The 24830-nt window shown below is 32.9% G+C and overlaps 1 protein-coding gene across 1 annotated transcript in view; it reads right to left on the bottom strand.

Annotated features, from left to right (window-relative positions):
- The window catches only part of LRP1 (LDL receptor protein 1), a 97574-nt gene that overhangs the window by 30680 nt on the left and 42064 nt on the right, over positions 1–24830 (bottom strand). Inside the window, exons 11-20 of the mRNA XM_074183572.1 lie at positions 23145–23476; positions 22658–23087; positions 19810–20608; positions 16369–17956; positions 5408–5652; positions 5110–5346; positions 4650–5056; positions 4100–4539; positions 1679–1905; positions 40–321 (exon numbers count right to left, since the gene is read on the bottom strand). Of these exons, the coding sequence (XP_074039673.1) occupies positions 40–321; positions 1679–1905; positions 4100–4539; positions 4650–5056; positions 5110–5346; positions 5408–5652; positions 16369–17956; positions 19810–20608; positions 22658–23087; positions 23145–23476 (4987 nt within the window). The remainder of the gene's footprint in view (positions 1–39; positions 322–1678; positions 1906–4099; positions 4540–4649; positions 5057–5109; positions 5347–5407; positions 5653–16368; positions 17957–19809; positions 20609–22657; positions 23088–23144; positions 23477–24830) is intronic.

The following is a 24830-nucleotide window of genomic DNA, read 5'->3' as shown; positions in this document are numbered from 1 at the left end:
ATAGAATAAGTTCAGGTAAATAGAAAATAATTTTCATACCTACTCCACAATTGATTTCGTCTGAACTAATTCCTTCATTACTGTCCATATCATTGCAATCAGGTACACCATTACAACGGACTGTTATATTTACACAAGCTCCATTAGCACAACGAAATTGTCCGTTCTCACATACTTGATTCACAATGGTACAATTAGTTTCATCTGAATTATCCCAACAGTCATCATCCCCATCACAAAACCAGTCTTTGTGTATACAAGTAGTGGTGAACTTACAGTTGACAAAGTCTTTTCCGTGCTTTGCTGTGCAATTCGGCATAGCTGAGAAAAATAATATATAATATAAAAACATCGACTTTCACGGCAGGAGTCACGATTAAAGAGAACAAAATCCGGGTTGGTAGGCTATGGTGAATGGAAACTGAAGTACCAAATGACTGCTACTGTGACAGTCACCATATGAAGTATGTGCTTCAACTGCGAGGACGAAAGTCTCATCAACTCAGTCGTTGCTGAGACTTTGATACGAAACATTTCGTACTTCAGGATCCATTCGGTCATAGCCTATTAGCCCGGATTTTCTTCTCGTAAACCAATTTTCTTGACTGAACTTTCGATATTTATCTTGAAATGTTTCACTTTTTCCCATAGAAATATGAAATATATTTGTCACAAATTCGGATATTCATGGTAGAGATATCCACTATGGGAACCTATTAAGAATTCCCCCGCGTAAAACGGCTCATTTTAGATGCTTTACTATTTACTGCAATAAACTGTTATAATAACTTGCTTGTCATCTATCAGAAAAATTGAGTCAGAAAAACGTTTCAAGATTGAGGCAAATAAACTACTCCTATAGAAGTGTTGCTACATACAGTCTTGAGAAATTTTTGCATGACATTTTGAAAGCATTTGGTAGTAGACATTCTTCTCGGTTTGTAAGACGTTCATTTATTTATTTATTTACGGACTTGCCACTTTACAATAAACAATAAATAGTGAGAGAAAAATAAACAATTGTACAATAATATAGAAATAGAATATTAAGAATACAAAAAATCAATTAATTATTAATAATAATCAGCAGTTTCTTCATAAGCCATGCCATAGTTAGTAGAATGGTAAGGAACTTCAACTACGACACTCTGGTTCTTCTTGAGTTTACATTGAAGTCAATCAGTTGTGTTACATGTGTGTTACATGTTCATATCAACATTTATAACTTTGTGAAGAAGTCTTAAATCAATTTCAGCTTGGCGGTGTTTTAAAGAAGATAAATTCAAAAGTAGCAGAATATCAAAGTACTCATAATCGGGCCTCTGATATCAGAGCTTGAATGCTCATTATATCAAAGTTTTTCTATCCTAGATATATCTGCCTGATATAAAGGACTCCATTTCATGCAACTACTTTCCAAGACAATACAATATTTTATAGGTATTTGTACAAAAGTTTTCTGTGGATTGTTGAACAAAATATATTTATTTTATGAATTTGTGTTATGAAAGTTTTGTTGACGTAAATTACATCTATTGTGTTTTGTTTTTTCTGTAATGTTTTGCTTTTTTTGTAGTTTTGACCTAGCACATGTACTCAGGGTAACAAAGTGTCAAATCAATGAATATATTAATATTGAACTATAATCAATATATTTTTTATTCAATATATAACTTACCACAGCCAATTTCATCAGATTTATCTTGACAATCTGGTTCATTGTCACACCTTTGGGATATATCAAGACATTCTCCATTTTTACACCGGAAATGGGTTTCTTCTGGACAAGAACAATTGTGTTCATCTGTAGAGTCACCACAGTCATCAATTCCATTGCAAGTCAGATTGGCAGAGATACACATTTTATTCAGACATGGGAACCATCCTAAAGGACAGGTGCGGTATCTGTAAAAATGATTTCATTAATGCACTAGAAACCCTTTGGTATTGATCACTGCCATTAAGAAACGGGATAAAGCCTATAAAACATTTGTGACTATGGTGGGAGATGAAAATTTAAAAATAATTAGATGGGAAAATTAAAAAAAATTGAGAAACGATGTGGTTAACTCATTGAAAATAAAGAAAGTTCAGTATTATCATAACAAAATAGACAGATACAAGAATAATTCTCACTTGATGTGGAAAACCTTAAAAACCCTTGTAATAGTAATGATCATACATTCCCTAACCCAATCCAATTTGAAGTACTAAAAAAGGTGAACCTGACATGGCCGAAACTTTCAACCTATACTTTGCAAACAGCATCCAACATATAGTCCAAGGTATTGAGAATTCCGAACCATGGTTCAATTTGGATAATAATTTATATTTGCCCTTCAGCACCTTCAGATTGATTACCTTAAGAGATTTGAATGATATAATTGGGTCATTAGATAACAAATGTAGTATCCATGAAATTTTGAATTCTAAAATGTTAAAGCAAGTATTTGAAACAGCTGGTCATGCAATCCTCAATTTAATCAATACATCGCTCCAGAATGGTCAATTGGCCGAATTATTAAAAATAAGTACCATTATACCCATACCTAAAGTTACAAACACTATAAAAGCAAGTGAATTTAGACCTATTAATACCTTACCGCCAATAGAGAAAGTTTTAGAAATAGCAGTATATAATCAATTATTAGAGTTTATTGACAAAAATCAAATCATGTTTAGCAATCAATCTGGTTTTTGACAAAAAACATTCTTGCGAAACAGCACTAGAGTTATCATTAACTAAATTTACTAATGAAACAGATAAAGGTAAATATGTTGTAGCTGTCTTTTTATATTTCAAAAGGGCCTTTGAAACGATTGATAGAAGTATTTTGCTTCAGAAGCTGAGAAGATATGGGATTGAGGGGATGGTTTATGAATGGATAAGTAATTATTTATCAAATAGGAAACAGAGAGTACGTGTGAACGATTATTACTCATCATATATAACAAATCACATAGGAGTGCCACAAGGTAGTGTGCTTGGTACCCTATTATTCATCCTATATCTGAATGATATTCAATTATTTACATACTGTGAGTTCATCAACTTATTTGCAGATGATATCTTATTGGCCTGTACTGGAGTAAATTTAGAAGAAAATGTTGGCAGAATGAATAAAGTTCTAGAGAAAGTAGAAAAATATCTGAAAAACAATAAAATGAAACTTGACGTTAAAAAAAAACAAAAGCAATGATAATTACTACTAAATTCAAATATAATCAAATAAATACAAACAACATAAATATAAAAATTGAAGATAAACATATAGAAATAATAACATCAGTGAAGTATTTGGGATTTCAACTTGATAATTGCTTACCATTCAACGACCACTTCAAATATATTGAAAAATAGATTGCAAAAAAATTATATTTTTTCTCAAGAATCGCCAATAACTTATCAACAGATACAAAAATTATTGTATATAAATCAATAATCCAACCCCATTTTGACTACTGTGCATCTATTTTATTCTCTTTTAATTTGAACAAAGTGCAACAAACACAAAAACTACAAAATCGAGAAATGAGAATAATTTTAAAATATAATAGGTATAGACCAATTTCTACCATGCTATCTGCTCTACAATGGCTCTCAGTATCCAAAAAATTATTCTATTGTTCCATGGTTTTCATTTATAAAATATTAAAATGACCCCACCATACTTGCTATCATTAATAACTTTCAAAAAGGACATTCATCACCATTCTACTAGGCACAACAGCCACATTCATATCAATAGAACAAATACAAGAAATAGTATGAGCAGTTCATTTTTTAAAGGTTTTGTCCAATTCAATGATTTACCTGATTCAATTAAATCTACTCTTTCATTAAAGATTTTCAAGAGTGAACTGTTAAAATATATTCATGATGGAAATTGAAAAATTCCTTTTTGTTCAGTTAAAATTATGTACGTATATAAAATTGTATTATTTATATAAATTTTGTTGATTATATCATATTTTAAGTTAGCTAACCTGTATATTAGGGAATCCTAATTCCATAAATGAATTTTTGAAAAATTAACAGAGCTTTGTTTAAAAAATGTTATAAAAGAATTGTCAAAATAAATAACCAAGTATATATTACCCACAATATCCAGGTTCTTCATCGGATCGATCTGCGCAATGAGGAATACCATCGCAGGTAAGGTGAAAAGGTACACATCCACCATCAGAGCAACGGAATGAATCCCCGCTATCTGTACAGTTTGTTACGATTTTTGACTGGCAACGACCTTCTTCAGATAGCACCCTGCCTTCTTCGCAGGAACACCGTACTTGTCCAGCAGCCGTTAAACCACAAATTTCTTCACAAAAACCGTTATTTATCAGACAAGGGTTTGAAAAGCAATCTTCAGTGTCATTAGCTATAGCAACTATGCCCATGGGTCGTGCTACATCTCTTCTCAGCAGAACAACATATTGACCTGTGAATTTATCTGCTCTGATAATGGCGTGTAATATCCAGTCTGTCCAATATATGAAATCACCATATACTGCAAGAGCGAATGGATGTTGAGGAGTAACCTGAAGGAATATTGAGTTACTAAGGTGAAAGAAAAATTTACAAATGAAAAAGAAGATAATATGTTTGTGATTATTGAAAATTGTCTCGTATTTTTACTAGAAATATGTACCTTAGCCAAGATAACTCGCTTAGTCCCATCATATTCACATCTCTCAATTTTATCAAGCCTAGCATCACCCCAATACAGTTTTTGGGCTTTATGATCTAAAGTAATAGCATTAGGCATTCGTACATCTGTTTTAATTATAGCTTCTCGACCAAAACCAGTCAAATAGGCTCTTTCAATGCTTGGTTGGTGGGAATTCCAATTGGTCCAATAAACTCTATTTCCACAGCTATCTACAGCTATTCCTCGAGGTTTATCTTGTACACGCATATGAACAATTGTTTCAACAGAACTGGCATTTGATAATTGATTGGTCAGATTGACTCTGTTGATGGTAGCATCAATGTTACAAGTCCAATACAAGGAATTATGTATTTGTTCATAAGCTAAGCCTTCCACAGAACCTTGTTCTTAAAAAAAGAAGACTGAAAATTTTGTCGTCTTATACTGAAGGAAAACTTACTCTCCACTACGATTCTATGGTCACTTCCATTGAAGAACACTGTGTTGATAGATCCCTTCTGTATATCAGAGTAGAACAGCCGTTGGTGTTTGTAGCTGAAAGATAAGCCAATGGCGTTTTTCAACATTGTGTTGTTTTTGATACTCGGTTGAGGGGAGTTTTGTAAGTTTTTATCGCCTATAAGTTGAATGGAGTCAATGCTAAGGACACGGGAGTACATGATAAAACTATCGAAAGCTGAAATGAATATTAATTTTATTCAATACATAAAAAGTTTCATTGAAAGTTCATAAATTACCTTCACAAGTTTTTCCATCAGAAGCAATTTTTCCATGAGAACAAACACATACAGGATGTGTTCCATTGAACAAACATAACTGTTGGCAACCACCATTATTATCAGCACAAGGATTGGTACCATTTTGCTTCCTCTTTGAGAACACTTCAATGTCCTTCAAAGAATTACCTAAATATTTCTCGAGTACTTCAAAATCCGACATATTCGAAATATGTGCCACTTTTATACTTCCCCCACCGTGGGTTCTAAAATAAAAATAATTCAATTCATTAAAATTCATAAACTAAAGAGACTGGTCTAGATATATGTACATATGAACACGCATTTTTACAAAATTCCAGTGAGAGAGAGAGAGATAGAGGGAGAAATATACTTTATTGTCCAATAAATCAAGTTCTTATATACAAAGCATGGTCGAAAAAAATTTTAAAGATTGCTTTTTAACATATATAAATGATTTACAAAAGTAGAACAATCCTATACTAATCAGTTGAAAAAATAAACATATGTCAAATATAGATAAAATGACAGGGTATATAAAAAATATCACATAAAAATTAACTAAAAAAGCAAATAAAATATGAATAATACATACTGACAATAGAGTTATATCTAAAATAAAATCATAGCAGAGTTTCACTGTAAAATTCCTCGAGATTATAGAATGCTTTTTTGAGTAGAGCTTTTTTTAGTATTTTCCTAAATTTGTAATAAATTTTCTCATTTCTGATTTCGAAGGGTATGTGATTATATATTTTTTGCTTTCATAAATAAGAGAGTCCTTTGTCAAAATAGATTTTGGAATAAGAAGAGGTATTTTATTTTCCGATATTTGCCTTGTAACATTTTCATTTGATTGCTTGGTTTTGGAGTATCAACTGTATTAAGGTTTTTGTATATTAGACATACAGACTCTATAATAAAAATGCAGGTGAGGGTTTGAATGCCCTTGCTGATAAAAAATGATATATAGGGTTCACGTTTTGCATAGGTATCTAATTGGCCTTTTTTCTAGGACAAACACTGATTGTAGTAATTTTTGACTACAAAATCCCCAAAAAGCAATTCGATATCTCAAATGAGCCTCAATAATAGAGTAGTAAACCATTTTCGCTGTAGATATGCTCAGTTCATTTGAGACAACTCTAAGTGAATAACACCCGGCCACTAGTTTTATGTCAATGCTCTAATATGCAGATCAAATATCAGTTTGTCATCAAAAAATATTCCTAGGAATTTTGAATTATATGTGTTTTCTAAAGTTTGTCCGTATAGGCTCAAATTATCACAGAAGGTGCTAAAGGTAAGTACGTTTGATTTTTATGAAAAAACGAGAAATGAAACTTTCTATGTTTTATACCTCTTTTATTTGTAACTATCATTAATGTAGTTTCGTCCTATATGGACATTTTCAAACTAATACAATAAAATGTCCATATATAGGATGAAACTGCAGTAACAATAGTTACAAATAAAAGTGGAATAAAACATAGAAAGTTTCATTTCTCATTTTTAATGATGATCTCCTACCATATAGTAACGGCTACATCAATCAATTTTTACATTTCATTTCTTTGTATTAAAACATAGGTAATTGGAATCTCACTATTTTTTACCATTTCAAGATTACTAGTGATAGTATATTTCAATTGCTGGACATTTTTGTAAAATTCCCTCTGATTGGAATGAAAGCCAGATCATTTGAATATAAAAGAAAAAGAATTGGACCGAGAACTTATCCTTGTGGGACACCAGATAAAATCTCTTTACTGGATGTTAATTGTCCATTCGATTGTACTATTTGTTTTCTATCGCTTCTATCGCAAACCAGTCATAACAAGCACCTCTGAAACCATAGCAGCAGAGCTTCTTTGAAAGGAGTCTATGGTTTATGCAAGCCAAGTCTTCTGAATAGTCACAAAACACTGCTACTATATTTTCCCCGTTGTTAAGGTTTGTATAAGCAGACTCAAGAAAATGAAAGATTGAATCATTGGTGCTTTTTGAACTTTGAAATCCAAATTGGGTTTTTCATAAAATTTTGTAACTCTAGAAAGGCTAGTACCCTTTTTGACACGTTTTTCAATCACTTTCGAGCCTAAGGCGGTGTCATTTCAATAGGTATGTTTCGATCATTTTGCTATACACACACACACACACACATATACAGTGTGTCCAAGATAAGGATCCTAAGCATAGGAATCTCAGAACCTGTTGGAGATACAGCTTAGGTTGAATTAGGAAAAAATTGTGTTCTTTAAAGCTTATTTACATGCCGTTTAGAAACTTGAAGAATTTTCATGGCCTGCTGAGATATTTGGGAAAAACGAGAATTTGACAATATCAATTTTATTTTTTTCTGACTTTATTTGAAAAGATATCAAAAAACGAATAACACTTTTTCATTGGCACTTTTAAGGTACTACACGATGGTATTTTTAGATTTTATTTCGTTTCGTTTTCAAGAAAACATCAACTATATATATATATATATATATATATATATATATATATATATATATATATATATATATATACATCCCGATATCAATATGGCATCCATACATTGAATGCGCTGATAGGGCGTCCATCATAATTTGAAGAATTTACCGAATATATTTCATGGTAAGTACTAGAAAACTGATTTCTGTAGGCTGGCATGACATTTTTACCACCATAAAAAAATTGAGTTCACTATTGATTCGATAGTAGAGCGTCCGTCCGTCAAACATTCATAAGAACTCCTCAGTATACACCATCATCAGACATCTGATTGATAATAGGGAGTCCAATAAGTATATTTTCATACATGAAATAGATTATTGGGAATCCTTACAACGTTGCCAATATTTACCGCATTAAATGTAGGCAGCAAGTGGGTTTTAATTTCTTCACATCTGTTTTTCAACAAGCGTTGTGCCAACGACAAATTGCGTATGGATTTCAGGTAGCCGGTATGTATTTCATTTTTACATAGGTACCAAGTGATATTGACTGATCATGAAAAGTTTATTCCATAACGAAATTTTCAATATCATTCGATAATTTTTGTCTTGGTTGGCATATTTCCATTTTAACACTGTATGATATTTAAGCGAGCCGAATATAATGATAGGAGAAGTGAAACCGACACATGCATGGTGTGATTATTGAAAGTTCAACTTTAATTACAAAAAGTTCATTGTATATTTCCATTAGAAAACAGCAAGAATTCAAAGTATTCAAACTAGTTGAAGACGCCAAAATGACAGACGATAGGATAAATAATATGAATTACCAAAGAATGTAAATATTCACGGCCGTAGATGACAGTGTAAAATCTGTTTTCAGCGTTTGCGTGGTTTGCAGGTTTTTATGCCTGACGTTTCGTCTACTACTGCGGTATACATTATCAGAGGCGATGTGGTAACGGTTGCAAAGCCCGAGTTCGTGGTCGAGTTGTTGTTCCCGTTAACTGAGTTATTGAGCATTGAAAAATTTGGTTGTTGAAAATTAGACGTGCCTGAGTGTTTTGTTGAGCACAGTCATATTTACTCAGTGTCATATTTATTCCATTTGGCTGATACACACTACAGAGGATAGCCATCTAGAAGGCATCAAGACCTGTCAAGATTCATTTCCGTGTATGGTATACGATTTTTCGAGTCATGCATTTTTCAATATTTCTTTAAGGACTGACCTAAATATTTTTTAATTTTTTCTAGAGTTTTTCGTTTTTAATACGCTTTTATTAGGTCGACCTGTATGTATGTATGTAACTATGTAGTCAAATCTAAGAAAACTAATTTAACCATCTTTTAAAGATCGTAGCGTTATGAAAATTGGCAGTTTTATGTGATTTTGATGACAATATGGTAGGTACTCTGGAGCTGATCTGATGATGGAGCCGGAAGATAGGCACTAGGATTCCATGATGAAATATCGTATCATAGTCGTGTTTGGTCTTGTAATGAACGTGAATCTCTTTTTATCAATGTGCTCCACAAGATCACATTATAAAAGTTCAAAAACATTATATTTTGTTCATTATGATTTTTTTTAGTAACATAACATATTGTTTTAATTTTTCTATATATTTATCATTATATCCTGTTTCTGTATCAAATAAAGACATTCGGTAAGTTGAACAAACTGTTTTAGCGCAATTTGTTTATAAATTGTGTATGACCGTATGGGAATTCAAAAAATTTTTATCTTCATAATATGATATTCAGAAAAAAATACGATTTTTAATTGTTTATGAACGTTTTTTTATATATCTCGAATGTTCAAATGATTATTCGGAGAATGTTTTCTATTTTGAAAATCATAATTGACATTTCTCTACAAATTGACAGAAACATTTTTCATAATTAATTTTATCATTTATTACCAAAACAATTTATTATTAACGCATTCTTAACCGTCAGAGTTAGTATCTGAGTTTGATACGTAGAATGCCTGAATCAGTTTTCGATATACTGGATGGTTAGTATTTTGTTGATCAACAATCATGCCGTACTCGAAGTTGAAATTGTCATCATCCCAACAACATCGGATGCACTCATCACTGTTTTTCTACTGCTTTAAGTTTTACTGCAGTTAGATACCTACTATGCAACTACAATGAACTAGTTTCAGTAATTCTAAACCTGCCAATGATTATGGTGTTTTCATGGGCAAAAACAGAGTCTCTGTTTTTTCTCATCCCCAATCTGTAGCTGTTGAAAGATTGTTAAGCTATGTTTGAACTTGACTAATCTGATCAAGAAGTGCTTTTTTCCGAACTTTCTTCAGCAGTCTCCGAAAATTATGGTTGAGGTGTCATTCGATTCGGAATAGCGTCTAGAAAGTTTTTGAAAACGGACGACTTCCGAAAATGAAAATAGCAAAAGTTATAAACAATTTAGAGAATAATAAAGAATGGATTTAATTTTTTGAAAATATTTCTAAAACTAATTGAGATTTTCAAAATCGAAAATTCGAAAATAGGAAGAAATTTCCTATAAAAAAGTTTCAACTCCCGGAACTGTAGGACCAATATATATAATTTTCCCGAAGCCCTGAAAATGAGCTCGAAATCGGCTGTCTGGCCGCGCGTGAGCCGTGCCTGTTTGGGCCATTTTTACTAAAAAAAATTTCAGCATTTAAAATATATAAATTAAGGAATGAAAGAATTCAGGCATATACTCAAATGATAAATGAACAATAATCTGTCGGTAAAAAATGTTTATTGCAGTTATTCGATTTATTACGCTATTGTTAATTAACAATTTTCTATCGCTCGATCATCAACAAATCAGAAGTTAGATGAGCATATTTCTTTAAAATTTTTATCACTCATTGTTTAAAAATTTATTATAAACAAATGCATTGTTTATAACATGATTGAATTTTTTTTGGATCTTAATTTTTGATAAAAATCATGATTTTTTTCAATTGTCTCTTGAAGAAATTTTTACAATGCAAAAAAACGCATTTGTTGAGTAACAATTTTTTTACCACCAATTAATAATATTAAGAAACCAATTTTTTAAAATAATTATTCATCTTGTTTTTAATTCGGAACAAAAACAATTTAATTTTTAAAATTCTCCATTGTGTATTGAATAAACAATTTGTTATAAACAAATGAATGTTTTCATTTCATTTTTGTTCCAGTTGCAATTGATGAATGAAAAAAACCATGCATTTTTTTATTCACTCCATTTTTTATCGAATTTATAACAAAGTTTTAAACAATAAGTGATGAAATAAAAAAAATATTTTTATGTAGCTTCTGATTTAAAAAAAACATATCAGTAATAATGATGAATAAAAAAATTTTTTCGATTATTTATTAAACTTTTTCATTAAAAAATGCAGTAAATTGTTAATAAATAATTGAAAAATAATAATTTTTCAATATTTCGAAAATGAATCTATTCCTAACCGTTATAATCATAACTCTACGAAAGGAAAAAATTTCACACTTTTAGTTTAAAGTGTGAAAATATTACATTTGCAATAATGATAATCGAGTGATAAAAAATTATTAATTAACAATAGCATAATGAATCGAATAATTGCAAAAAAAAATTTTTACCGACAAATTATTGTTCATTTATCTTTTGACTATATGACTGAATTTTTTCATTCCTTGGTTCATATATTTTATATGGTAAACACTTTTTTGTAAAGCTTAGCCCAAACAGGCACGGCCTACGCGCGGCTAAACACCCGATTTCGAGCTCATTTTCAGAGCTCCGGGAAAATTATAAATATTGGTCCTACAGTTCCGGGAGTCAGGACTTTTTGATAGAAAATTTCTTACTCTTTTCGATTTTTTTTTCGATTTCGAAAATTCCAATTAGTTTTCGAGATATTTCCAAAAAAATAAATCCATTTTTTATATTTCACCAAATTGTTTATAACTTTCGCAATTTTCATTTCCAAAAGTCATCCGGTTTCAAAAACTTTCTAGACGCTATTCCGAATCGAATGATACCTTAACCATAATTTTCGGAGCATATTGAAAAAATTTCGAAAAAAAAGCACTTCTTGAGTAGACTAATAAGTTTTCGAAGAATGAGTAATTAAAGCGGTCGGCGGTCATGTTGCTAAGATTTCCGTCTTTGTGTTAGTAACACTCACCGATAAACGGTCTATTCTACATTGATTTATAAAATGTTGAATAGCTCCAAACAGTCTTAACATTATTCGTTCTCCAGCGTCTATAACATCCCTGTTGAGTGGGATCTATAGAAAATTTTCAACTTCGTTTCTCAAAATTGAATCTTTCAAAATTGAATTCATCAAAGTGTTTACCTCCATTGATAATCTTCGAATTGCATAATCTTCGAAAATTTGCTGAAATGTGACATTTTTATACCAAGTGATTTTGTGCAAAATACATCCACCATCAATAATGAATTCATTTTCAGGAGGATCAGTTGTAGACTGTTCTGATGTATGCAGCAATAAACTCATTCATTGTCGATTGAGAAGAATAGATTTGGTGTACCTGCAAGACTTTCAACTCGGTATTTCATATAAAGAAATCTGTGGGATATCATTATTTGAATTTATATTCCATATGACACAACATAAATACGAAGTACGAATGTTCAGTGAAAATTAACGATTGTAAAAATCCAATTCTTCACAGTGAATTCATTCAGCTACATGAATTATAGAATACAAAAAAACATTCTGTATTGATAGTTAATTTTATATCCTAGAAACCAAACAAATTAGTTCACTTACATAATCTGCGGGAAATATTCCAATGCTCATTTCCCAACTTCTTCAATGTCAGTTGCAAATTCACAACTTATGACAAAACAAAAACTGTCTTATGAGCTACATGATGACAATTTGAAAATTTTCAATGGCTTTATCTGAGCAACCGAATGAAATAAAAAAAATCTCAGAAAACAACTTCCATCATAGGAAGGGGGTAACAAAATGGTGTGATAACTAACTTGTTTTCACTTACCCCCTCGCCCCCAGCCACCCCAACTTTATAATCTCAAATGGCAACCCCTACTTATACGCAGCTACATTCGATGTAGTAATTTTTGGTTTATTAAATAAAGCACTATTTATTTAAATTACAATTTTATTTTTTATTATTAGTTTACGAAATGTTCAAAATGATTTCCGTGTTAGGAATCACACGTTATAAGGTAATATCTCGTTAGTCCTTAGCATGCACAAATTTTGACTTCTGAGGGTTGTCGTTCGTAGGGGTACGATAACTATTTAACGGAAAAAACAGATTGAAACAGAATTAGATTTCCATCTTTTTCAAGATAATAGAAGAGTATATTTTCGAACTCTTGACGTATATTGGCAAATGTTTCTTTGGAAATAGCTCAGCATTCTTGGATTATTATTTCCTTCAGTGGCTTTATTGAATCAGATTGCGTCGTCTTTAAAACAACCTATTTTAAGTAAGTGGCCCAGAGGAAAAAATCTAGAGGAGATAGGTCCAGGGATGTGAGAGGCCATTCAGTAGAATCTCTTCTTCCAATACATTGATCAGCATAATTATTATCTAACCATTGAATAACTGGAACTACAAAATAATAAGGTTCCCCATTCTGTTGAAAATGTAATACATTTTCTTTCAAAGATAAATTGCCGTTTATGTCTCTGTGATTCTCTAATTCATGAACTATCCGAGGTTCGATAGATCTTTCTAGCATGTGATCATACATTTCGCCATTTACATTTTCTTCTATATACAGTGTGTAACAACGAAAACCTAACAGAGCCGTTTTTGAATATAAAAAGTAAGATTTTCAAAAAAGCTCGGACACGTCGATTTCTAATTGAAGGGGGACACCTTTCAGACTAATCAGATTTTTTGTAGTACGCACCCCCTCAGAGAGGTGCGTCCGACGACCTTTATTTAGATGGGGAAAGTAGGTCGAGTGGCACCTTGTTTTAAAGGTCTTTCGAATACCTTCACAACTCTGTTAAAAGAAAATTTTTGTAACGATTAGTTTTCGAGATAATTTGAAGTTAAAATTGCCATGTTGATAATACATTAGACAGACCACTCGGTAACTTGTATGCCTAAATAAAAAAAATTTTAAGCAGTTCTTCTTATCAATTTTTTGTTAAATAACAACGTTCGATTGTTTTGTTGAAACGGGTCGTGTATTGTTATTTGTTTAAACATTTCTTTCACTACTGCCGAAAGGGTTTCAGTTATTGCTTCATTTTTTGGCAACGACCAAAATGCTAATAAAACATCAATTTTATTTAACGAGCAAAAACCTGGTAAACACCTAAGCAGAAATCACGTTCTGGATTTGGTCACAAAATTCAGGGAGACAGGTTCGGTTTTAAATGAAAAAAGTGATGTTCAGAGAAGGGTAGTGAATGACGATAATGCGATTGTAGTGTTTGGTCAAGTCATCGCCAATCCCAGGTTAAGTACCAGAGGTTTATCCGCAATGGCAGGAATAAGCCATATGATCGCATGGAGAATCCTTAAAAACCACAAATACCATCCTTACAAAATTAAACTTGTTCGTGAACTCAATGAGGATGATTTTGACCGAAGACAGGAGTTTTGTGAGGGCATGAGTGAAATATTAATGCAAAATCCCGAACTGCTTTATAACATCTGTTATTCGGACGAAAGCTCATTTTATTCAAATGGTTGCGTGAACCGTTACAATTGCCGTTATTGGTCGGATGAAAACCCAAGACAATACGCAGAAATACATACCCAACATCCCCAAAAGTTGAATATCTGGGCCGGAATATTAGGCAATCATATTATAGGTTCATTTTTCATTGATGGAAATTCAACCGGTGATTCTTATTAACAACTTCTTGAAGAGGCAATTCAACCTTCATAAGTAGGTGCCACTCAATTTACCTAAAATGTAATGGTGGTAACCAACCCCATCCCCCGGAGAAATCTCCTCGTAATAAACAAATAATTCGACATCAAATGGACACGTATTAGCAGGTTGTCATAAAAAGCAAAAATTTATTTTTTTTATGAGAGTTCTGAACGTAACTTGCACCTTAAAAACAATTTGATTTATTTTAAAAAGAGTTGAACTCAATGCAAATACCTTTAAAACTTCAAATTATCTCGAAAACTAATCGTCACAAAAATTTTCTGTTGACAGAGTAGTAAAGGTATTCGAAAGACCTCTAAAACAAGGTGCCACTCTCCTTCCCTATCTATCCCTATCTATTATCGAGACGAATAAAAAAAAATAGAAGAGGCGTAAAATATTCAAGTCTTAATATTAATGCTACGATGGTAAAAATCATGTTTTTGAAAATTTACTAAATTAATAATAGAAAATAAAATTTATTCTGAATGAATTCTTTTATTTGATGAACCAAAACTTACTGCATCGAATGTAGCTTTGAAGAGTACCATTGAAGAGCATATCTTAAGAGCTTTCAGATAATGTATCACAAGTAGGTGGTTGCCTTTCAAAAATATGAAGTTGTGGTGGCTGGGGGCAAGGGTGTGAGAGAAAAAACAAGTTAGTCATCACATCATTTGTTTCTCCCTTTGTATTATGAAAGTTGTTTTCAGCGATTTCTTATATTTTATTTGGTTGCTCAGAGATAGACCTTGTAAGTTTTCAAATTGTCACCCTGTGTATGAAACCGGCGCCGACCTACAAACATACCAAATCAACGATATTTCTAACAAATCATTGAGACTTCCCTCTCGCAAAAACTATTGCATTGTTGTCAGTTATATGGACGCCTCATAATCGCTCACATGTATGAAAAATATACGGCACAAGTATACGCGTACCTCCCGAGCGCCACCAAAATAAAAAAGACTCAACTAGAATATACGCCAATACATATAATTTTGACAATGAAATTGATAAATAGGCGCCCATCTGAAATTTTGTCAGATGGAAGATAGGGAACCTCTGAACTGCCTGGCATGGTGAAACAATTCGGCGTCCATATATGGACGCCTCATTGAAACCGGACGCCCGATTGATAGAAAATTGTAAATGTACGGAAGCTCTATTGATAGTTGGATATATATATATATATATATATATATATATATATTATATATATATATATATATATATATATATATATATATATATATATATATATATATAAATATATATATATTTGTTTCCTGAGTAATAAAGTATGTAATTAATCTCTTTCTCTCTGAATGCCTTCTTTTTTCGTAATGAAAATATTTGATTAATTTAAAACGTTTTTAATTTTGATCCAAGTTAAAATTACTAATATCAGTAGTGTCAGAACTTTCAAATTCATGAAATCTGCTACATATCCAATATATTGGAGATGAATCTAAATACTTTTTTCCACTGAACTATTAAAAACTTTTTTGTACAATTGTTTCATTCAGATGCCATTATCTCCAGTTTCTTGTAAACTAGATCAATCCATGTGCACTTCAAAACTTAAAAGTAATTAGAGCATTCTGTTAATATTAAAATATTATCAAAAATACTTACGTATCTAACCAATAAACTTTTTCATCGAAAATAGTTAAAGCGACTGGGTTTTCTAATGAATGATTCAGCAGCACTAATCTGTCCATTCCGTCATACTTTATTCTTTCAATGGTGTTACCATGTATGTCACAGAAGTAAACAAATTCATTTTGGGAATCTAACGATACATCAGAAATCAATTTTCCATCTTCTATCAATATTTTTCTGTTCTGACCGTCCAATGTAGCTATTTCAATTTTTGAACCACTGGCCCACACTAAAAACCCTTTGACCGGATCAACCACGATGGAATTAGGTTTCCCTACTTCATATGACAGCAAAACATGCTCTTTTGTACCATCTAAACGTGATACTTCTATTGTACCCCGCTTTGAATCACACCAGTATATATTACCAGATATCCAATCAATTGCGATACCTGTCAACCAATCAACAGGAATATTTTCGAATATTTCAGTCTGCTCTAAAATGTAGCTTCGTTCAGTACCATCTCTTTTTATTCGACTTACAGATCCATGTTCGCTATCTGCCCAAAAAATGTAATCTTGCTCTGCCAAAAAGTCGATAGCAGTTGCACTTGATACTTTTGAAATAGGTCCTAATACCTTTGTTTCGTTTCTACCATCTAAAGAGAGTCCATGAAGTTCCCAATTTATAGAATATAAAAGAAATTCCTTGATTCCGACGCATTTAAATTTATCTTTTGAATCTTTTTGATAGCCAATCGCACATTTACAACTGAATGCGGTAGCTGAAATTGGAAGACACAAGTGCTGACAACCACCTCTATTTACGCTACAAGGGTGGTCTCCAACTTGCTCTGACGGATCATATATCTGTAAAGCCAGTACTCCTCCAGTACTGTTCCTCACGATGGAATCGTTCCTTCCTGTCTCTTTATCTATCGAGTGAATTGACAGATCGTTGTCGTCTGCAAAATAAAGCTTTTCGTGATAGAGTGTGATAGCTGATACAGACATGTGTTCTGACAAATTCAGTTTTTTAACATCAGTTCCATCGAAATTACAGAAGTAAATTTCGAAGCTGCTTATCCAATAGATTTTTGGTGATTTTTTGTCTACTACTAACCCTTTCGAGTTTTTCTCAAGTTTGGATACTATAGTTGTTCTAGCACTGCCATCCATGGCACTTGTTTCTATGAATTCTGTTTCGTTTTCTTTTGATATCCAGAATAATCGGCCCTGAATAGGATCAATAGCAACAGAGAGCACATCAACGTCATCAATAAGATTAGTGCTGAACTCTCCTTTCAAATTAGTAACCATTATGCCAGTCTTCGTAGATACAAATAGTAATTGGGATATCCAATCAACAGCTAATCCTGAGGGATTTTGCAAGTCGGTGTCTATGATAGTTTCTGTGGGACCATGTGTTAGACTTGTTCGTTTTATTTCATTGTAATGTTGATCTGACCAATACAAAGTACTGTTTTTGGCAAAGTATTCCAGCTGTACAGGACTCAATACTTGTGGAATGCTTATTGTTGGGATTGTATGGTAGTATGGTTGAAGGATATCAACTCCTCGAATTTGAGTGTTCTTCGATATCAGCAAGACTTTTTCATTTACTGAAAATAAAATCAGTTCATTAAAAGGCCTAAAGATGATAATAAACTATGTTTTTCAGACGGGTTTATTTACAAGATAATAATAATAAAAATGTATCTATTAGGTCAAAACAAATATTAAACTGATTATGAGATATGTTGGCGGAATTCGGCTGAAACCGCTCTTCTATGTTAGCAAAATTTTCTCTTCAAGATATTTCTTATTTCATCCATTTTTGATTCAATTCGCCTTCAATGTGATTTTGAAAAACATTTTTATTGATTTCAATGTAAGTTTTCAAAAAGATGTGCCGAAACTGTTTCTTTTTTTAAGGACAAAACATAAGCACTACAGGGAAATCCTTAAGTCGTTCTAAGAGCGGTGCCTGTGATAAAATAGCTATTTACATTGGATTTTAATCGCTGGAAATTGAATCCATTTGGAAAAACGTTCTCAGGAAGTTTATTCCACATAATCGCAGATCTCCAAATGAAAGATCTCTTTAACAGTGGAGTTCGAGGTGTACTGAGTTGAACCTCAAAACGATGAGCAGCCTCAGTTCGTCACGTATTTTTGATATGTACCCGCTCTTGGTGAAATCAAATCTGTTAAATAACAAATTTTTTGTCATTTGAATGTCAAAAAGTGAGACAACTAATATTTTTTTTCCAAAAACATAATAAGCAACTCAGGTTTACTCAGTCCTAAAAGCATGATATTGATAGTTTTTTTTCGTAAAATCTGAAGACAAACCTCTTACTGAGTAAATATACGGTACATTACTTAGGTAGGTCATATGATCCAAATTGTTATAATGCAGGCCGGTTTTTTCAAGTTGATCCCACAACTGCTATCTCAGACAAGGCAAGATCTACATGGTCGGTTAAATTGGACAAAAGTTTTATATTCAAATTTTCAGATCGAGAATATCATGAGATTTTCATGATGATTGATTGACTAGTTTTGGCGTGAAATCGTAACAAACAAACTTACACTCGCATTTATAATATTATAGTAGGGAAATAGGGATAGGGATTTTGTAGTTATGATCATGCCTTCAATCCTGCAAATATTCAACTCAAGTTCATTGATATTGAGAAAATTTTATATTTTTGATAATGCTTGATTCATTTTATTAACGGTTCAAGATGATGATTGCTTACAGCAAGCATCATTTCGTCAGAAAACAAATTAATAAATTCAAAATCTTCAGTATGTAACTACAATATCATTCAAATACAAAATTAACAAAAGAGGTCCCAAAACATTTTCTTTTAAAACATCTGTTTTTATATCTCTAGCATGTGATAGAGTTGCATATTGACGAATAAAATTACTGGCCGCTTAAGCCAAAGTTCTAAACCTGACTGCCGTAACGGATCAGTGTTGCCAATAATGATCCTTACCTGTACTGACAACTTAACATAATGAATGCATGAGATGACCACATCTCGCTAATTGCAGTGAACATTTCACAACTAAGTGTTACTTTATTAGTGTTGTAAATCTTGCCCTGAAGAAAATAACGCCGGCCGCCACTGGTAGTAATAAACCAATTGTGACGTGGCTAAGAGTGCGCTCAATCCGACTGACGTTTAGCGGTTCTTCAATGTGCGCCGGCGCTCTAGACATGGCGAGAATAATTCTACCGGCTTCGATAGAATTCCAAGGATTTTTCTACCTCCTTCGATTGCCAAATATAAACGCCATCCACTCGCTTATATGGATAGTCAAGTTTCGCGGAGAGTGCGTGTTTTGTTATGTTAATAGTGAAATAAAGTTGAGTTTGATTATTGTTTGATGTAGTCAATTATTCGTTAACCCACGGGGAAAAAGGTAACAATAATGTCAAAGAATTCTTAATGATACTTACCCACGCAAGTTTTATTGTCTTCCCCAAGTCTCATAACATGTGGACAATCACATTTGAAAGTGTGGTTCAAGTGCAATAAACAAAGATGCGAACATCCGCCATTATTATTTCCACAAGGACTTATTCCATCTGTAGGCTGCCGACTGGGATGCATGATTTTGATATCAAAAGGTTGCGTTAAAGTTCTCTGAATAACCCTCACATCTCCCCCATTCCACTTATTGGCTCTAATAACGCTATTCGTTCTCCAATCCGTCCAATAAACGTAATTTTCAAAAACTGTAATTGCAAACGGATGAGAAAGCATTTCATGATTATTCATTACCTCATGATGATCATTTCCATCATAATCAGAAGTATGTATCGAGTCTGACTGAGCGTCGATCCAATATATTCTTCTAGTAGTATAATCCAAAGTTAAACCATTAGGCCATCCATTGTTCACAATTCTAACAACCATGCGTCGATCTAATCCCGCCAATGAACACCGTTCTATTCGGGGAAGCTGACTATCCCAATCTGTCCAAAATAGATATCCATCTCTTGGATCAACAGCTATGGCTCTAGGACTTTCCATATCGCCAGCTACAAGAGTCCGACGAAAACTTCCGTTCAGTTTAGCAACTTCTATCTGATCTAAGTTACTCTCTACCCAATAGAGATTTTGGCCGATCCAATCCACAGCTAACCCCTCGGCCGTGGACAAACCTGTCTGTACAACTACCTCAATGTTTCCGAGTGAACCTCCTATTACTGTTCCTCTATAGATTTTATCATCTATCACATCTGTCCAAAATACCTGTTGAAAAAATTGAAGTTACATAAGTCTGTCGATAATTTAAATACCACAATCAATATGGAATTTTTTGAAAGAAGTTAGGAAATGCATCAAAATAAGAATACACTTTCATCCTAAGGAATAACTAAATATGAAATAGTGAACACTCATATGTCCTGAACACTGTTGGGAGTATTTTTGCTTTCTACTACTCCATCTTGATACAAAAAACAAGGACGAGGGAATCTCCTAAGGAAAGGAAGGAAGTAATCAATTTTAAAATAAGTAACTCTATACATGTATGTGTATATCATGCAAAGAAGTAACTATACATGGATCTACACATCCATGTATAGAGTTACTTATTTTAAAATTGATTACTTCCTTCCTTTCCTTGGAAGATTCCCTCATCATTGTTTTTTGTATCAAGATGGAGTAGTAGAAAGCCAAAAACTTTCTTTCCCAAAAATTAATCACTCTTAAAAATATAACCCCTTCAATTCAATTTGACTTACCACTTGTAATTGTTAATATTTTTAATAAATATAACTATTACTAATGGTGCAAATTATAGTACAATTCCATAATAGGCACTAAATTCTCAAAAATATTATTGCATTAAAACGAACATTACTGTCAAGGTTGTGATTCTATATACAGGGTATCAATTTGAAAACTTCCCACCCTTAATAATCTCCTTCCAGTAAACAATGAGGAATCGAAAAAACAGGTCAATTTTATTGTCAAGGGAGACACTTTCGAAGACTGAAAAGTTTCTGTCTTCAGGCAAAAAAGTGTAAAAATGGTTTACATTCTTCAAGACAGAATTGAAATGATTGTAACTTACGGAGAAGTTGGAAAGTGCGCATGAAGGCCGGCATGTCTTTAACGAAAGACATCCAAATTATAATGTGAGTCACCAGTATGTGCTTGATGTGGTGAATAAGTTTTACAAAACCGGTTCAGTGTCAAATAAAAAAGAAATAACCTCAGAGTACTAAATGAAGCAGCTCAAATTGAAGTTTTGGAAACATTTGCTGCAGAGCCCACGAGCTCATTACGATCAGTATCAGAACATATGGGAATGTCACGCGAGACTGTAAGAAAAGCATTGAAAATGCAGAAATTTCATCCTTATAAAATGCAGATTCTTCAAGAGCTCCACGAGAATGTGTACTTTCTAATACAGTGATATTTTTCAAACAACTACCGCCATCTCTAGATCAAGCTAGGTACTTCTGAGAACACACTCGTAAATCCGAAGATAGTGTTAATTTACAGCTTTGAAAAACTATTGGTTCATCTCAAAGGAAATATATGTTATGAAAGTTGATATAAAAAAGAAGCTTTGAAAGAGTTTTTCTCAAGTAATCAGATAGAAACATTCAACTGAAGAGAATATGTCCTCAAGTTCGTTTTCAAACAGTTGTTGATTATTTAAAAAGTTAACTCATAGTTCAAAATGAATACAGAATAATGTAAAAGCGAGATATATACAAGTTACCATATTGAAACTGCTATCATTACTTTTACAAAATGAATATTACTAGTGTTTTATCCTAAAACCAAACCGTTATTTTTAATACCTCGACACGTGTTTCGATCACCAAGTGATCATCTTCAAAAGGAAGATTAAACGGTTTAATCTTCTTCCTCTTGAAGATGATCACTCAGTGATCGAAACACGTGTCAAAGTGTTAAAAATTACGGTTTGGTGTTGGAATAAAACTCCAGTAAGAATATTACTGGAGTTCCAACCAGTGCATCACAAGTAGTTTTACACTTTTCTAGTTACCACCAATTTTTTTTAGGTTCCAAGTTATAAAGACTTTCAAAAAATATTTTGTTAGATTTATTCTTTATTGGTTTTCATGACAACTCTGTCAGGACAACCTCACGATTAAAAAGATAACAAAAATTTCAAGAAAACATTTTTCCTTCGAAGTGAAAAAAAACATGAGAATGTGGCAACTCTTGAGGAAACTCTGATGAGCAGAAGGACTTATACCCTTCATCTCTATTAGTTTCCTACTCAAATAGGTTATCAGAATAGCAGAAGAAAAAACATACCATATCAGTATCATTGGCGTGGAAAAAATCCAACGTAATGGTATTTTTCAAACTTGGTATGAATGACTTCAAACTGAACGTATGCAAATCTATTCCTCTGAGCTCGTGGCGATTACTAAATATAACATAAGGCCGTCCACTGTCGGTACTTTTGCAAGTAAAACCATCTTCTTGCAATACATATCCCTCCTGGCAAGTACACTTGTACCTTGAACCTCTTGGAATGCAATTTTGAGAGCAAACACCCCAAGCTTGACAAGGATGTGTTTCAAGGCAATGGGTTTTGTCTGCTTGGAGGTGTAAATGAGGGGGGCAGGTGCAAATTAGGCCTTCCGGTGCATTGTGACAGTCGTGAGAGCATACGAAGCTATGATCACATAGCATATCAGAACATCTCATCCCCTCATCTGTACCATCGTTGCAATCATTTCTACAAGAAAAAATATTAGAAAAACTACATGTTCATATTTATGTTGGAATAAGTTACCTATCATCACAAAGCTGGTCAATAGAAATGCACTTTGTATCATTATCACAAGACCTGGAGGGGTATTCACAATTAGATATGAATTTAGATTCAGTATGCTTGTGATCCTGGCAGGTTTCTCCTATTTCGTCCGTGCCATCAGCGCAATCCTGTCGATTATCACACAATTTCGAGGTGGGTATGCACTTTGTGTTGTTATCGCAGAGTTTATATGGTGCATCACACTTTATAACTGGCGTTTTGAACTCTGTGGCATTCTTGAGTTTATCTGGATCACAATTCCTTTCATCGGAGCCATCTAAGCAGTCCAGATCTGAGTCACATTTGAATTCCTATAATTTTAAAGTTGTGATTAAGTGACTGATAAATATTTTTGGAATAATTTCCTATGATTATACCAATTTATATGCATATAATACATAAAGAATTAGTGCTATTTTGACACATCAGCTGCAATTCCCAGAAAATGTAATTTATTTATAAATAAAATATCAATTACAATGTTAAATTATGATTAAAATAAAATCAGAATTACAAATTAAAACTAAAATAGATTAAAAGGGGTAAATTTGCAGTTTAAAAAGGGGTTGATTTTAGAGTATAAAACGACAAAAAACAATGAACGACGATAAAACATATACTACGTATACTACCATGAACTATACACTAAAACATTAAAGCACAGTATTCCGTAATTGAGTTTTAAAATGATGCAAGGAGATGTTAAACATCTCAAGATCAACGTTACTATTGGCTAATCGTAAGATTCTTGGAATGCAGCTATTGAATGTTGCTATCGAGTTGAGCGGTTTTGAACATGTAGATACATTTTTTCTAGGAGTTCAGCACAACTGAATTTTCCGTTAATAATATTGAAAAGTAGTGTCAGATCTCTCTGTTTCCTCCTAGTTTCCAGGGAGAACATGCTCAGAGATTGCAGTAGCAAATCATACATGCAACGAACACCCGATTGAAATATTATGTATCTGAGGAAGTTGTGTTGGACATTTTCGATGTTCTTAATATAAGTTAAACAATGAGGGGACATGACAGAAGAACAATACTCCAGGGTGGCGGACCAGTGAACAATAAAGGGCTTTAATAGCAGTTGGGTCAGTGAATTCGTGGGTTAGCTGTTTGATAAACCCTAGCATTTTCATGGCTTTATGGATAGCCGTGGGTATATGTAGATTGAAGCTCAAGGTGGGATCAAGAACAATCCTAAGGTCTTTTATTTGATTAACAGACTCCAAGACATGACCATTTAAAGTGTAATCAAAAGTGGTAGAAGGTACATGGGATTGATAAAAGCACATGACATGGCACTTTGTGGCATTCAAGTCCATGCCATTTAAGAGGCACCAGTTTGATAGATTGTCAAAGTCAGACTGAAGCCTATGGACATCCAAAGAGGTTTTAATGATCAGGAACAGTTTTAAATTATCTGCAAATAATAGTGCTTTGGCGTGCCGGAAGCAATGAATAATGTCATTAATTGAATAATAAGGGACCGAGGTGTGACGCCTGAGGAACACCAGAGGTTACTTCGAATTACGTGGAGTAGTGATAATTTGCTCTAACCATTTGAGTCCTATTCGTAAGATAACTACCAATCCATTCCAGTAGTACTCCACCTACACCATATCTGTTGAGCTTGTGGAGAAAGAGGTTATGGTTGACCCTGTC

This window comes from Leptinotarsa decemlineata, unplaced genomic scaffold (assembly GCF_025532065.1).
Source record: "Leptinotarsa decemlineata unplaced genomic scaffold, Ldec_3_MD MMD2_tig00026340_RagTag_RagTag, whole genome shotgun sequence".
NCBI lineage: Eukaryota > Metazoa > Arthropoda > Insecta > Coleoptera > Chrysomelidae > Leptinotarsa > Leptinotarsa decemlineata.
The sequence above is the reverse complement of the archived record's forward strand: the minus strand, read 5'-3'. Positions and strand labels throughout refer to the sequence as shown.